We start from the raw sequence: 16,390 nt of genomic DNA on the forward strand, positions 1-16,390 counted from the left end.
ACAGAATTTCCAATGAACAATGCTGTTTTTTCGCCACTACACTTGTTTGCTAGCACTATGCACTAGGTATGTACTAGAATTTTCATACCGCAATTCTGCTTTCTACAACTTCTGCTTTGTTATACAATTTCGGTTTCGGTTTTTATAAAATTTTCATCGAATGCGTGTTTTCGCGTCGGATTTTCCAACCACCAAACTGAATATGCACGCTGGCAACACAATAAATTATGCACTTTCGAAAGAATAACACAATAATTTGCACAAATATCGGAAATAAATGCGTTTGATTTCGCAAAAAAAATTTTCCTTCTTCTGCGTCTGGTTTGTATTTTTGCAATTAATTAAAAAAGCATCGAACTACGTGAGAGACGTGCTAAGAACACAATGAAAAGACAAAACCGCGAATGGTCAGGGTTGCAAACGAGAGCAATGTAATGAGCATGTTTTGTACGGCGGCGAATCGTGTTGACTTTACATTGATATTTCTGTGTTTATTTTAAAATAAATTCAAAACAAAATCTAAGCCCAAGTGATTTCATTATAAACAAATATTCCAATTAGCCCAATTCGCTTGAATACAACTGAAATAAGCGCTAGTTGGTCCATTTGGGAAATATGCCAAATCCAGAACAACGCAACACCGCTGCTCTGCCGACGTCGACGCAGCAACGGCAATGATAAGAAAAAAGCGAATGGTAACGCAAAACAACGAAGCCGAAAAAGTGAGAATGTGGCACAAAGTAAATGCAGTTGAGCGAGCGGCACAATGGAAGAAAGAGCGTACGCGCGCTCTCCCTCTCTCTCTCTCTCATGTAAACAAATGGAATAATGATAAGAAAGAGTGTGGAGATTTTTATATGTTGACAACGCTGCAGGTCAGCTGTTACTATTTGCCGCTAGATGTCCGCTAAAGTAACGGTAGTTAAATGACAAAGCGGAAAATGTGATATGTCGTGTTTCTTTCTGTTCACTGTGTCAAAGTGCGTGCTTCGGTTCCGGTAGTTATAAAGTTTTATTAATTTATTTAACAAGAAAAGTGTGAAGATATTGTGCAAATAATATGTTTCAACGCGAGAATATTTATTGTAGTGCTAATTAATACAGCGAGAACTGCTTAAACATTGCTTATTTTAAAGCAAGTCAGGCGTTTGACTACCGGCTAACAATACGCACTGCAAGTACTGATGCTTGAAATAAATGTGGAATCGTTCTTAAGACAGGTGGGTCTATGTAACAGGGACGGACACATTTTTATCCTGCCAAGAACTATACACTCGGCAGCATGCTTCAAGATCAATATCAATAAATTATTTGGGGGAATATTTTCTGGCACTACAACACCATATACATATGTACATTGTACATATGAACATATGTTAGGCTAAAGGGTAAGTTGTTCAAATATTATATAACACTGTATTTATGATTTCTATGTAAAATAAATTTTATAATTTCGAAGTAGTTAATTAAAGAAGTTAGCGCAGAAAGTCTGATCTTAGATAAAAAAATACATAGGATGAAAAAAGTCTTTGATCTAACAATTGGACCTACTTTTGATGGCGATATCCAATCAGTCAATGAAAATAATACCATGTGATTACCTAGCGACAATTGAATTTTCGGGAAGTTTGGAAGACCTTCAACGGACAACAACCAAACAACGAATGACCGATTGGACTTAGGTCTTTAATGAAGTTTCCATAGTTACTACATTCGTACACAGAAACTCATTATAATTGGGATTAAACTAAGTCTTTTATCCCATGTTACTCCTTTTCCTATTTGGTCAATGTTTAGTTGTTTTGTCTATCGCCAAGAATAAGCTGTTCATTTATAAGGCTGATCTTGATTATGGCATTCAAACCTGGGACAAATAAAATATTAAAATGATTGATTCAAGCCTTTCAACTCAGAGTTCTTCGCTTCATTGTAATTAATGGCTACACAATATTCAAGAGTTTAGAAGCCTTAAAAATAGCACTGACTAGACCTCCTTAAGAGAATTTCAAAATTTATAACTACACTATTAGACCTGCCAATAGTGTAAACTTACATCATTTTATTTATCAAAAATTTAATCAATATTCATAATTACTCACAGATTCTAAAGAAAACAATTTTATGAAATACACTTAATCCATTATAAGCAAAAACAACAAAACAACGTTTTTTTTGTCACCAATAACATGAAATCGTTTCGATAAAATGTCGTGAAGTTTTTCCACCGGGACAAAAATCTCCTCACACTATAATGTCCTCATTGAATAACTCAGTGGCCTTGATGAAATTAATTAATGCAAAAGTCTTTAACTACGCAACTTCCGAGATATCGTCGAGGAAACCGCGACCGATATTTGCCATTATTTTCCTATATAAAGCTTTGCATCTGCATAAAAGATATTCTACAGTTTCTTCTACTTCTATTTCTTGACAGCTTCTGCAGTAACCATTGCACGGTATCCTCAATCTTCAGGCATGTCTACCAATCAAACAGTGTCCCATTAGAACTCCTATCAGCGCTCTTATATCGATTTCTTTTAAATTTCAACAATCGGCAATTGTGGCCTATATTCCATTCCGACCACGTTTGTCTGCTTGCTTAGCAAGGCTGAGACTCAGCCAACTCTATGACATATTTGTCGATTAGGTATTACATGTAGCCAAACTCATATATCCATATTAATATTATAAATGCGAAAGTAACTCTGTCTGTCTGTTACTCTTTCACGCCTAAACGGCTGAATGGATTTTGATGAAATTTAGTTACTTAGTTACATTTTTATTATTAGGTAGTAAAGGTAGCTGTTAGATGTAGGTATTTTCTTAACCAATCATTCATATATATCTCTATGTTTACTCAGATACGTATTGTTCTTTATTTTTGCAGTCGCTTTCATTTGTTAATTCTCAATTCATGTGCATGTTCATATGTATGCAGCATATTGTTTATGATATAAAATATATATAAATAATAATATTTTGAAGATAGTCATTGTTGCTTTGTTAAAATATTTTTGTCATTGTTCAATTGTGTAAGGTAGTGTCGATAACCCAAAACAATTTGTAACAAGTAAGTAAAGGCTAAGTTTGGGTCCAACCGAATATTTTATACTCTCACAATTTATTAATTTAATTATATTAAGATAACTCACAATTTAACCCATATATTAGGCATAAAGACAAATAGAATAACGAAAATCAACATATATTGTATATGAGGACCGTGGTAATTCCTGAACCGATTTCACTCATTTTCACCATCAAAGCATAACGGGAATAGGGGCAATTTGGCAACCTGTTAGTAGGCACACAATCTGTACATTCGGCATTGAAATTACTCCTAAATTGCAAATCAACGAAATCGCCAAAAATAGCGTTATAACGAAGATTCTCCAGATATACAAGTTGATAATTTGGGAAGTACGGCGCATAAAAAATCGCTTATTTATACATACAAGTGTTTTTGCAACAAGATCAAACTGCGATTGTAGAAGCAGTTGCTAGATATTGGAATTGGTAAGATCACAGTTGACACCTCGATGGATTAATAACATTTCAAACAGATCTCTGTCTCTTCTGTCTCTTTCCGGACATAAAACAACAATATAATACCCATAATTGGTGGAGTGAACCTATATTGGTCGCAAAAAACAAAGATGTCGTCGATGTCAATGCGACAATTTAGAATTTTGTTACAGGAGAGCTGACACAGATATAAATTAGGATGAGAACAATCCCAAAGGATTTTTATAATCATTGGAGTTGCCTGGATGCCATGTCACCACTTAATTTTACATTTAAAAATAGCATTAGTTGTCATCATGCTCTATAACATAAATCAACCTCGACTTTGTAATGAACTTTGTATCGTCATCGAAGCCATGATTGATTGTATATCTTAGCCACAAAACGTGTGACCGGGTCTGCTAGTATTCTATATATGGGGTTCTAATTGCAACGTTGTGCCCAATCTGGCAAGTTCATCTGCCTCACAATCACCTGGAATATCGCTGTGTTCTGAAATCCATTGCAGATTTATCGTAAAATAGGAAGTTAGTTCTATTAACACCTCTAGGCATTCCTTCATCAACTTCGAAGAAACCCTTAGAGACTTTAGTGATTTTAAAGCCGCTTGGCTGTCTGTGAATATAAATATGTTTCTTGACGTAAGCACCTTCCTTGTCAAAACAGGAAGCCCTTCTTTAATTGCAGTAACATTCGCTTGAAATACACTACAGTGGTCTGATAGTCGAACTCTGGTATTCTGCTTTGCTGAAAGGACACATGAAAGAGAGAAAATAACTACTGTTTTTTATAAAAATATTGCACCCTTTAAAATAAAACGAAAAGTTTTTTCTATTTTTATGTATTTTTTATTCTCACAATTGCTCTGTATAAAAGTTAGAAATCTTAAACCGATCTTGTACACTCAATATGCATTTATTTAATTTTTATAAAAAAAACTACCAAAATGGACGACACTATGGAAGACTAAAGTTTAGTTTTTCACAATACAAATTTATATGCTTTTTAAAACTATGGACTTACAAAAGTTATATATTTTTTTAACAAATCACTATTACATTATACAATAAAATCGAAAAAAAGTTTTGCACAATCGACTTAAAATCACAACAATTCTCTTTAGATGCAATCGTTTCGAATTCTTTAGAAATCATAAAATTTACTAAATAATAAAAATTTGTTTGGTTTTTACATGAATTTCGGTAGAACACAAGCGAATAAGTTACAATATAATATGTAAATGGTATAAAATTCCACACGGCAAATTAAAATGGCTACTGTATGTATTTATGTATGTACAAATGTGGGAGTATGTTTGTATGTATGGATGTCTGTTTGACTGTAAAACTAAATACAAAAGCGGCTACTTGCTACCACGCCCATTTCGGTGCCACTTTGCCGAAGTTGAATTCATCTGGATGACCTTGATGCTCAACATCGGACATATGATTCGCCACCTCAGACCACTTGAAGGGGCCGTTCGAAGCCTCGCGCATAGCGATCGCTTGCATGTCATTACGCACGGAACGGCGATCGGTGATGCGCTCCAGCTCCGCCAGTTGGGCCGCATCATCGATGCTCACACTCAAACGATCGTCCTTCAAATTCGATGCAATATCCGTCGACTCGCTGGCAACGCTTGCCACGGACTCGCGTGTTTGTACATGCTGCAGCCGTATAAAGATCGGGCCAGCAAAGGCATGATAATCACTGATGCCAATCTGAGCATTGTAGGAGAACAGCTTGATATCAATATTGCCATAAGCCACGGACTCTTCACCCAACAGATCGCCACGAAAACCGTGTTTGCGCATAAACTGATCGACGGCCTCGAGGTTGGTGAGCTCTTCCTCGAGTTTGGCTTTCATATCATCATAGGCATTTTCAGGCGTTACACCACTAGCTTGCAACATCTCATCAAAATATGGCACACCATTGGCGATCCATGTGGAGTTGTCACCCGTTAGGAAATTCTCTGACACATCCTTGAGATGCATGCGTCCAGGCAATTGTTCGACGATCCACACCAAACCCTTATTGCGATTGTGGCGCTCATTAATGGCCGCCTCATCGGCTGCATTCAAAGGCAATGCGGCATCGTCGTGCTTCTCATCCTCCGCCAAAGTCATATACAAATTGTCTTGCGGACGTAATTTATTCAAATCAACCGTTATCCACTGTTTGCAACCAGTGAAGGGGTGACGCGACATTGCCTTCGCCCAGGTGCGTCGATTCTGCGCAATACGATTTGCGGCCATGACGCGTGCCGCCAACGGCAAGGCTTGTGTGACATTTACAGTCTTCCACAAGTCGAGATTCTCATTTTTAATGCCCACACCACCGACAATCGATTGCACCTGACGTCCCTTAACAATGTAGAAGTCATCGGTGGAGCCGAGTATGCCTGGATAACCGGTGAATGTGATGTCCACACCGGGCACGGTATTCGAGCGTTGATTCGGTGAGAAGTGATAATGAAATTTATAACGTTTCTGTATGCGTAGCATTGAAGCATAACTGCCGGCGGTGCTGTGACCGAAGAGTAACCGCCATGTTGGTGAATCGGCAGTTTGAAAGATTTTGGTTAGCATTGTAGCGCTCGGTAAAAAGAAGTTCTTTGGTCCGCTTTCCGCAGCCGGAGCCGCATCAGCTGCATTCTCCACTTCTGTAGCCTTTGCCTGCGCATCAGCAACTGTTTGATTCTCCGTCTTCAGTACGAAATTCTCAAAATATATTTTCAGATCTTGTATGTCTGCAGCAGCATTCAAGAGCAGAAAATCGGAGAATGGTATTTCCTCTTCGAGATCTGAACGTGCACGTGATGCGCCGCGTATATAGCCGGTCTCGAGACCCTCCAATTGTCTGAAGTAAAGACTGATCTGATGCCAGTAGTGATCATGTTCGCCACGTTGCAAAGCCGTCTCTTTGATGCTCATATAATTATCGTCGAGTAGTTTGCGCAGCCATGTGCAAAAATTCTGTGAACTCTCATCACGATTGCAGGACGATTCGATGGTGCTGTTGAGGGAAAGAGAGAGAGTTAAATATGTGCTCGAGAGGAAAATATTCGTGGTCTACTTACTTTTTCCATTGATTGTAGATGTTGTTCCATGTCAAAGAGCCCTCAAGTATGCCAGCACCGAAAGCCTGTACCCAGTCGGGATAGGTTCGTTGTGTTTCGACCTCAATTTGCGCCCAACTGTAAAATAAAGAGAAATTAAAACGTCAGTAACTATGAGAACTGCTATCAAATGTAAATTGTTTACAGGAAAGGCTTTCAAGCCTTATGAGTGAAATAGTAGTATTGAAAGTTTCTTAATTTCTAAAAAGTGGATTGAAAGTCCATCTCTAAACTCTAATTGTTGAAATACATCGATAATTTGTTGAAGAAACATAATAAGGGAAACAAAATACGATCAGTAGATGGCACTGCATTCGATAAGTTACCGAAGAAACCATTTATAATGATCCATACGTTGGATGAAGATAATAATGAGGACATTTGAACAACTTTCGTCTTCGATAAGTTGAAGAAATGTTTCTTAGCAAATATTGGTCAAAAAACAGGACTATAAAGAATATATAGAAAAATTTAAACTCCAAGGCATCGAGAAAAAAGAGCTAACAAGAAGGAGGAAGTAGTATTTTTTTTTTATCAAATCAACTCCAAGGCGTGTACTTTTAACCTATTAAAGCAAAGCAGGAAATATTCTTTCCTAGGACTTTAGTCTAGAGTTACTCTTTTTTATATTTTTGGGAAGCGCTTTATATAAACTAAATCTGGTTATATAAAAGGACATCTTACTTATTTTTTAGACTTCTAAAATCACTTACCCACTCTCATAGATGGAATCCTTGTAGCAGACTCTAGCAGCACCCTTTGGAATGTTAAGAAGATCATTTTGTTGTTTCCAGTATTCAATGTGAAATCCAGTCTGTTTCGACCAAAATGCCGTAGCACAATAGGTACCATTATATTTCGGACGATCCATATAGCTAATGAAGAATGCTCCGATCACAAGTAAACCAGCACCGATAAGGATGTAAGTCCCTATCCGAGTTTTTTGCCAAGATGCTCCGACAACTTTAAGCATTGTACCGGCCGTCTTGAAGCTTACTGGTTACAAAAACGAAAGGAAAGGGTTTAAGCGCCTAAAACGCTGCTTATACAACTTCTAGTTTCTTTTATTACGCCTTTACTTGCGTTCTTTGTTTTATAGATATGAGCCTCTTGTTTCTTTGTTTTTATATTTTAATACAGATTATTTGGAGTTAGATTTGATTTCACACGAAAAATTTAGCTGGTAACAGCACCAAATGATATGGGTATAGGGTTTTATACACGACGATAATTGTGATCGGCGCGTGCAGCGTACGAATGTCCAAAGCTGCGGCGGTGTGTGTTGATGTTGTTCGCGGCAACAACAACTGTGCGTGAAGTGTTGGCACAAGCGTGATGGTTAGCACCGAGGTATTGGGTTTCTATGGCCACTTTGACTGGCAAAACGACCGTGTTGCTCATCGGAGGAGGCGTTTAGATCGCTAGCTGTTTTGTTTGTAGGATGAGAAACTATGTTCTGTGATGTCTGACTGCCACTTCTTCAATTTTATTTATTTTTGATGATCTATAAATGCAAATAGTTGGTTATGTATTTGTTGTGTCGGCGGTAAATGCCACTAAGATTGCTGTGTTCCTTTTAGTATCGGTTGTGTTGGAAGAACTTTGAAAAGTTAATGTTGATTGCCGAAAATTTTTGTTGTCTTTTTTGTGTTTAATTTTGTAAAATAGGCCGGAGTTAGTTTGAGTTTTTGGTCAATAAAGTCCCTGGAAGTAAAAAAAAATATAAAATTAATTGATGAGTTAATATAAAAAATATATAAAAATGTAAGAAATCTTTTTAAAATTAAAAAAATAAAATATATTTAAAAATAAATATTTATAATGTAAAATATATTTAAAAATAAATATTTATAAAAAAATAAAAAAATTTTATTAATTTTTATTTATTAATTTATTACATTTTTTTATTAATTTCTTTCTACAGATATTCAGACACAACAGTAAAGCACCCCTTCGTATATTCCAGATCAACTTAAGCCATGGAATATGAAATAACGGTAAAGGAATTTTTGAAATTCGAAGCAGTACCATTCTCTGAAAACCATTTTTGAAAAGGTAAGTGCAGATAAATAATAAAAATCCATATACTAGTATAAAACTTAAATAAATATTGATTTCCCATACTATTACTGGCATTTCCGGTTAAGTACAAATCATCAAAAAATGCTAAATACTAATTATCTAACTTCTGAGATAAAAAAATAATTACGCGTTCTCAAACAAAAACCAAATCATTCTCTCCCCACACCCACATAACCTCAATTACTTCCATTATAATACCACTTCTTCAAATTAATTACACTTATTCGTTGAATGAAGTCAATTTCGATTGCGTAAAAAATCCCTAATAATGTTTATAAAATCATCTAATTCAAATTCTAAAATTTATTACTCAAATTTTTTCTCAAGCAAATATTTATTTATGCCATTTTTGGCATCTCGTGGAAAATTTTTATGCATTTGCGCCATCTACCATATGACCCCAGCATAGAGTTTATTAAATATTTGTGCGGGGGAAATTGTTCATAAAATATTTACCTAAAGTGAAAATCGCATTGTTGAAAGGCGGTGTGTAGTAGATAAATAATTTTTAAATGCTTACTGGCAGACAGGCGTGGGTTCTACGCTTTAGATTGTAGAGCATTAGACCAAATTTAAATAAACAGATAAATAATCGCTGAAACGCAAATATTATGCCAATAAATCGATGTTTTCCAGCAATTGCAGATAGTCAGACGGCATTATGTGGTATGCATGAGATTTCATATTTATTTCTGAAATGTGGATTTCCTTTTCACTATTTTAATGATTATTAATATTATTATTGCATGCGCAGCAGCACTTCTCTGTTGTTTATAATTGGATCAAGCGTGATCTTAAATCTTAAAATGGCTGGTCAGTTTATTGCTTGTAAGAAACACACGAAAGCTTCGCGTGATTTTTCTACCTCTCGCTCTCTATTTTTCATGCTAGGAGCTAAAGAGATCCGTATTATAGCATAACACCTATATATGACATCTTCTTGAATATTATAATGTAAAAATCGGAATAGATAATTAATCAGAAGATTCAAATGGTAGTATTCGTTGAAAAAATAGAAATTATTAGAAATCAATGTTTTTTCATAATCAAGACTTTATTCGAAAAATTTCAAGTTGATAAAAAATCTAATCTATTATTTTCGATCCCAGTTTATAATTTTCTGGGAAATATGCTCCGAAGATTTAAAAAAATATGGAGCTTTTCGGATAGTACCATAATCTATGTATATAATCTATTATATACTACTTCCAAATGTATGTCTAGGAGTTACAACTTCTCTGCTCTTATTCCCTCAAACGACGTTGGGTCGGGAGTCGCTGGAGAAGAGGTGCGGTGAGCCTCTTTTCGGATGGATCGAAGTTAGCGGTAAAGGTGGGTGGGGGAGTTTACTCGGGAACTTCGCATGAGCCTTAGTTTCAGGCTTCCCGACTATTGCAGCGTTTTTCAAGCAGAAGTGACAGCTTTTAAGGAAGCGGTGTTTATATTGCTCGAAACGCAGCAACCACTACCGCCGATAGTAGAGCGGCGATACTAGCCTTGAGTTCACTGACGCTTAAATTTGGGTCAAGGAAAGCCTATCTTCACTATAGTTGGCGGAATCGCGTGAAATTGTAAGGCTGATGAGCTTGCAAGGTCAAGAACGTCAGTCTCACTGTAATACATGTAGGAGCGCTGTTGTCCTATTGCGGTTTAGTAATGGACAGATGGGTCCCGGCTGAGCTGGTCAGTCACTAGCACTTACACAGTCGCCATATCTTCTGACCTAAGGTAAACCGCAGGAGGTCTACTGAGCTCTTCGCCCTCAGTAAAGCGTGCCACTCCTAGGAAATCTTACTGGCCATTATCCTATCGGGATCCACGCTGTGAGGTTAAAAATCTTACTGCATGCTAGCTGTAGAAGCTGCATGGAGGAGAACGAGGTGGAATTATCTAATCACTTTCTTCTGGAATGTCTTTGCGAGATTAAGAAAAAGATTTCTCGGATCTCACTTTTTTGAACAAGCTCGCAACATAGCGATTATAGAAGTTAAAAATCTCTGCAGATTTGTAATAGGTTCAGGGCGCTTTGTCGACTCCTAATTGCTAATGTAGGGTGGATCAATGGATTATAGATAGTAGTCTCTGTACTCTCTTTAAGAGAATAAATCTACTATTTCAGATCTTAATGTTATAATAACTGTATTTTTATAAAGCATTCCCCACAAAGTTTTGCTGTCGTGGCACGGCGACATTTGCACTCATTAAGAAAGAGATCTAAACTTTTTCGGCGCTATTTGCTCTGAAAGTATTTAAGTAATAACATCTCAAGTAAAAAGTACTTAATTGTTGTTGTTTTGTGATGTCTGGAGAGATCACAATTAAGATTACGGTAATTATATTGTTATTTTACACGTACTTTCATATTTAACGAGTGTTCTTTTGTAGCTCGATCGCATGCGAACATTCCTAGATGTATACTATGAATAGAATATAGATAGAAATAGCTAAACTTTGTTTTTACTCTTTGTTAATCTAAATATTTGAAAACAATGCAAAACGTTTGTTTTAAACTAATAAATGCGATTTATAGCCACAATTGCGGTTTATTGCGAAATGTAAACAGAAATTTTAGAAAACATTAAATGCGAAAGTGATTTGTAAACAAAATGCACGGCAAGTTGAAGTATTTTAGCATACAACATATTATGCCAATTTTACAAAACAACAAATAAAAGAAATTCGCTAAATTCCATTTTTTTTTCTAAATTAAACAAGCGCTTTTTATTTAAGTACATTTTAGACCAAAAGTGATAAAAACAAATCACCAAAAAATAAATACAATTTCACCAAAAAATTTAGTAAACAAAAGCAAAAATAATTATATTTCGGATTAGAGCACTTGATGTCTACTCTGCTGCGTGCGCGCTTTCTTACTGGAAGCGGGCTGCCAATTTCGATATAAGAATAATTAAGAATCTGCGCAAAGGTGTATATGATAGTTTTAAAAGTTAAAAACTAAATGTATACAAAGAAGAAATATTTTTTTTTTTATCATATATTCGAGTAATGCTAATTTTTTAAGCTTTATACAGTGGTGGGCAGTCAAATAAGAACACGATTTTTTTTTCATTTTTTTATAGAAATTTAGTTTTTCATTTCAATTTCAAGAGGAAGAAAGAGAAATATAATTTTGTAGTCACAATTCATTTAAAAGTAGTCTTACAATGTGTTAGAGTAAATTCACTATCCAGAGTATTCTCGAAAATATTGTATTTCATGTATTTTATAAAAATATTTAATTGTACAATTTACGGTGAATTATTACCGTAAAAATCACCTTTTACTTAATAAAACTAAAGTAAATTCACTGTCCAGAGTATTATTGAAAATATTGAATTTCTTATATTTTTGAAAAATCTTTAATTTTACATTATAACTATTACTGAAAAATGAGAAAAAAATCAACTTTTACTTAATAAAACCCTCTACAACTGCATGTACCCATTTCACTGCCCATCACTGTATGCATAAACATTAAATAAAGCGCACGGCGCGTGCTTTCGTTTGCAATAATTATCCACTACAACTCAAAGGAATGCGTAATGGTTAATTTTTTTAATCGATTTCGACTATTCACCCTCACTTGCCACTAATTGTTTATACTAAAAGATATTTTAATGTGGTAATTGCGCGCTTTTAGAGGTTATCTCTGTGTGTTCTTTTATTGCGGGCAGAATGTAGTGAGTGAATGTATATAAGTATGTACTTTTCAGCAGCCTTTCTTCCACTTCGTCCATTTATTGACGCCACATGACTTTTCAATGCTTCGGAAATTGAAATCTCGCGTTGAAGTGGTAATAATGATTTTGTAAATTTTTTGTGTAAAATTTGTATACGAATGATCAATTATTGTATGTAGCTTTTCAAAAGGTTTTTTTTTTATTGAATATAGTCTCTTCTGATTGTATGTTTTTATTGTCCTTCGCATGAAGACGTAAATTCTTCAAATTTTTTTATTGTTGGTTCAATGCTGACGTTTAGTGAAATTAAATATCATTTTTATTTCAAAAAAGTAGCTTCTGGTATTTTGTGAGTGGTGTCTTGTGCCGATTGAAATTCATCATTCGCATTTTATTACTCTTGTTAATTTTCATACGTCAATGTTCTATAAAAAGCATGCAGTTGAAAAGGGTTGAGCAGATTACGCTTTTGATAGAGAAATTATTCAATAATTTGCCTTTACATAGAAGTTGAAGATAACTCGAAGTGGTCTCAATCATTCAATCCAGCTCTGATAATAGATGAGTGATTCGAAATTACTATTAGGTCTACAACTTTGCTTCCGCCGTTTTCCAATAGATGTCTCTAGGGTCAAGCACTGATCGATTAAATCGTTTTATATCGAACTTGGACATTTGTTTCAAAAATTAACCCAACAAAATATTTGTAGAGATCTGTTTGCATCCCAAACTTATTCTCATCTGAAAATGTCACTTTTTGAGCCGAATACTCGACTTTTGGGTGAAATTTTGCTTTTCTTTTTTAATTCCAAGAAAAGTGCGGCTGAGGCTCATCGGCATTTGTAACCGTTTTTATACAAAACAAATTAAATTTATAAAAAAAAATACAAAAAAACGGCGGAAGCATTGGGTATGTTTCAAGACTATTTAATCTTCTAAAGATGTTTCAGGATTTCGATCAAGTATTATAAAATCAAATATATATACAATACAGATCGAAAAAAGTCACGAAAAACTATCCAGTGATCCTAAATTGCAAAAACTTTCAATGCTCTCTCTCTCTCTCAATCTCCCTCTCGAAAATGTTTCTCAACTCATACCATCAATGGTTTTAACCTCATAATATATACATAATGACATTATTATTGTTGTTGTAGCCGCAGATTCCCCAAATAAAACTACCATTTTAGAGTTCTTTATCGAATAATAAAAATCGGTATTCGCTTCGTACCATAAAAGCGAACGCTTAAAGATGACCCTTAACCCAGCCATTCTCAAAAATCCGGAAGTTATCTGATGATTTCAAACTGATAGACCAGTGAAGTTATAGTATGATGATGACATGAGCACATGAGTGTCTCTATAGACTCTTCTTAATATGAGAGATTAGGTAAAGACAACGAAAAGGTAAATCTCAATGTATAAAAACAGATAAGAACTAATTATAAAGCTCAGATCGAACTACCAAACAATGATAAAACTACTATAGAGGAAATTGGCTTGTGTCTGACTTATAAGACTTTATTGTTGTTACTGATCGAGCAGGTCCATTGTGGTCCAAATTTAATTGAATATTGAATTATTTTGTTTATAAAAAAATTATCTATAATGTTTGGAAAATAATTTGAACAATCTTAAGACGTTATTCTATATCATTATTAACGAGCAAAGTCTACATATATACCGTCTACATTCCTTCTTGACATTAATTGCAAATTTCTATAATATTAAATTGTAAACGAAATGTAAATTGAAATGTAAACAAGCTCTTATTGAAATGCGAAAAATTAAAGACTAATAGACTGGGAATACAAGCCCAACAAAGCCCAGTATACGAAAAATCAAAGCAAGTGGGAAAAATAATTACATTTCGAGGCGAAAAATGCGATTTTTTAGCAAATGTAATGTAAACTATGAAAATTTCAAAGGCAGACGCGCCTTACTTACATACATATGTATGTATATAATATACAGATGATGATTTGTGGAAATTTTGACAGTGATTGCAAGAGAATACATACATATGTACATAATTACATATATATAAGAACATTATTATTGTAAGTAAAAATTAATGCTTTTAATTTATATGTTTTCTAAGCATTTCCTAAACTCATTTTTTTTTTTAATTATGTGGATACTTATTTATGTCTGTTGGTTTTATTGTGCGAAAATATTTCTAAAACACCGTGGCACTTAATTTATTAGCAACGATTTGAAGGGTAATCAACATGCCTGTTGTTCAACATCCAGATATAATTGTTATTAGCCGTGTATTTGTGGTAATTAGTCCAAAATGTGCTTTTGAAAGTGGAATAAATTGTCAGTGTGGGCGATTTTGAAAATGTAAACTTTTATGCAAAATCACTTGGCGTGTGGAGTTAACTAAAGGCGATAGATATATGTATGTACATATATACATACATTAATTACAGTTATTTCATTGTTGCAATGTTCTATTTACTGGGTTTTATTATAGCGATAATTATTAACACCTGCATACAGTTATTTTATGTGCGTTTAATTTGTTGGAAATATTCAGAGAGAGAGAGAGAGTATGCATTTAAATTTATATATATATTCGGCACTGTCATTAAACTGTCATTAACATTGACAAGTGTCAACTCGTTGCAAATAAATGTCAATTTTGTGACGTTTTCTTATCTCTCGACGTCTAATTCTAATTTTTACTACACAGTGTAGGAGAAGTAGTGAAGCTATGGAACTAGAAATATATTTTTTCAATAGAAATATATGTATGTATGTACTTTGATAAACTTATATACATTATTTTTTCGTTTTCATCATACTTTCTTTATAACAACCAACTTCAAGCTGTAATGTGCTGTCAATTTCAAAAAATCAAAATTTATTAACTCATATGAATATGGGTTCTTCATATATGTACATACATGTTATGAGGAAGAAGTATTTTCATAGTTCTATGACACTTGTGTGCTATTTAAGGGGTCAATGTTTGATACCCTGAGAGCTTTTGGTAGTTAGGATAGATATGTATACTCTTATGACAGAAATATAAGTCGATGGATATCTTTTAAATACTTAATGTTATATTTAATTTTCATTGAAAGCTTTTTAAGACAATCAAAAGCTCTAAAAGCACTTAAAATTTTTGTTGTAAAAGCACAATTTACAAAAGTTAAGATTTCTGATTCTAGTAATATATTTTTTAATATCGTAAAACCAAATTTTGGTCAGTGTGAATGGGGTTCTTTTTAATAACATATTAATTTGTAATCTAATTTGAGCCTAAAAGCTTACATAAAGCTTTCTCCATTCCAAGAATGGAAGAAGTTGGTGTACTTTGTGTTTTTTATTTTTATCTAATAATTTATAATTATTATTCCAGACAAATTTTAATAAATATTTTTACTATTTACCTTTTGGTCCCGGGTTCAGGAGAGCACTGTTCCACAAGTCACCCCATTGAAGTACTAAAAGAAAAATAAAATTTTGTTTTCATTATAGAAACAGATATCCTATTTTAAAAAGATAATAATAACATTATGTACACGAAAAGCTAAATACTTATTCACTGAATACCGATAAATATAGCTTCAGGTGATCCTACATATAATACAATTCATAATATATAAATTTCTAAGTACATTTGCATACACCGCTTCCCATATTTAAATTCACTTGTGAGTTGTGAAAGCGATTCCAACTACTCCACTCGTTCGCTCCATTATGTAGAAGCAAGTGATCCGTCTTTTGAATAATACCAGACAGCTAAATAAATAAAGGCGCTTATGCCGATCGCCCAACAATAATAATATCATCAATATTAGTTTCCAATTTACTGTATGTATTATGCATAGGCGCGCAGGAGCTCTCCTACACTTGTAATTAACACTTTATTATTGTTATAATGCAACCTTTTGTACGCTCAGCGTATTGATTGTATTCTTAGCAGCAAATTATCGCACGCAAAGCTAAGTAAACAGATATTTATTTTTAC

The 16,390-nt window shown here is 34.2% G+C and overlaps 1 protein-coding gene across 3 annotated transcripts in view; it reads right to left on the minus strand.

Moving 5' to 3' along the window:
- Positions 1 to 4,456: 4,456 nt before the first annotated feature.
- LOC105217248 (putative phospholipase B-like lamina ancestor) overlaps positions 4,457 to 16,390 on the minus strand; it is a 35,770-nt gene continuing 23,836 nt past the window's right edge. For all 3 annotated transcript variants that reach the window (XM_011192165.3, XM_011192166.3, XM_011192164.3), the window contains exons 2-5: positions 15,810 to 15,863; positions 7,360 to 8,350; positions 6,608 to 6,724; positions 4,457 to 6,543 (exon numbers count right to left, since the gene is read on the minus strand). In XM_011192165.3, coding sequence (XP_011190467.2) covers positions 4,896 to 6,543; positions 6,608 to 6,724; positions 7,360 to 7,619 — 2,025 coding nt within the window. In that variant the 5' untranslated portion in view covers positions 7,620 to 8,350; positions 15,810 to 15,863 and the 3' untranslated portion in view covers positions 4,457 to 4,895. The remainder of the gene's footprint in view (positions 6,544 to 6,607; positions 6,725 to 7,359; positions 8,351 to 15,809; positions 15,864 to 16,390) is intronic.

The sequence above is a fragment of the Zeugodacus cucurbitae genome, chromosome 4 (genome assembly GCF_028554725.1).
Source record: "Zeugodacus cucurbitae isolate PBARC_wt_2022May chromosome 4, idZeuCucr1.2, whole genome shotgun sequence".
Taxonomy (NCBI): domain Eukaryota; kingdom Metazoa; phylum Arthropoda; class Insecta; order Diptera; family Tephritidae; genus Zeugodacus; species Zeugodacus cucurbitae.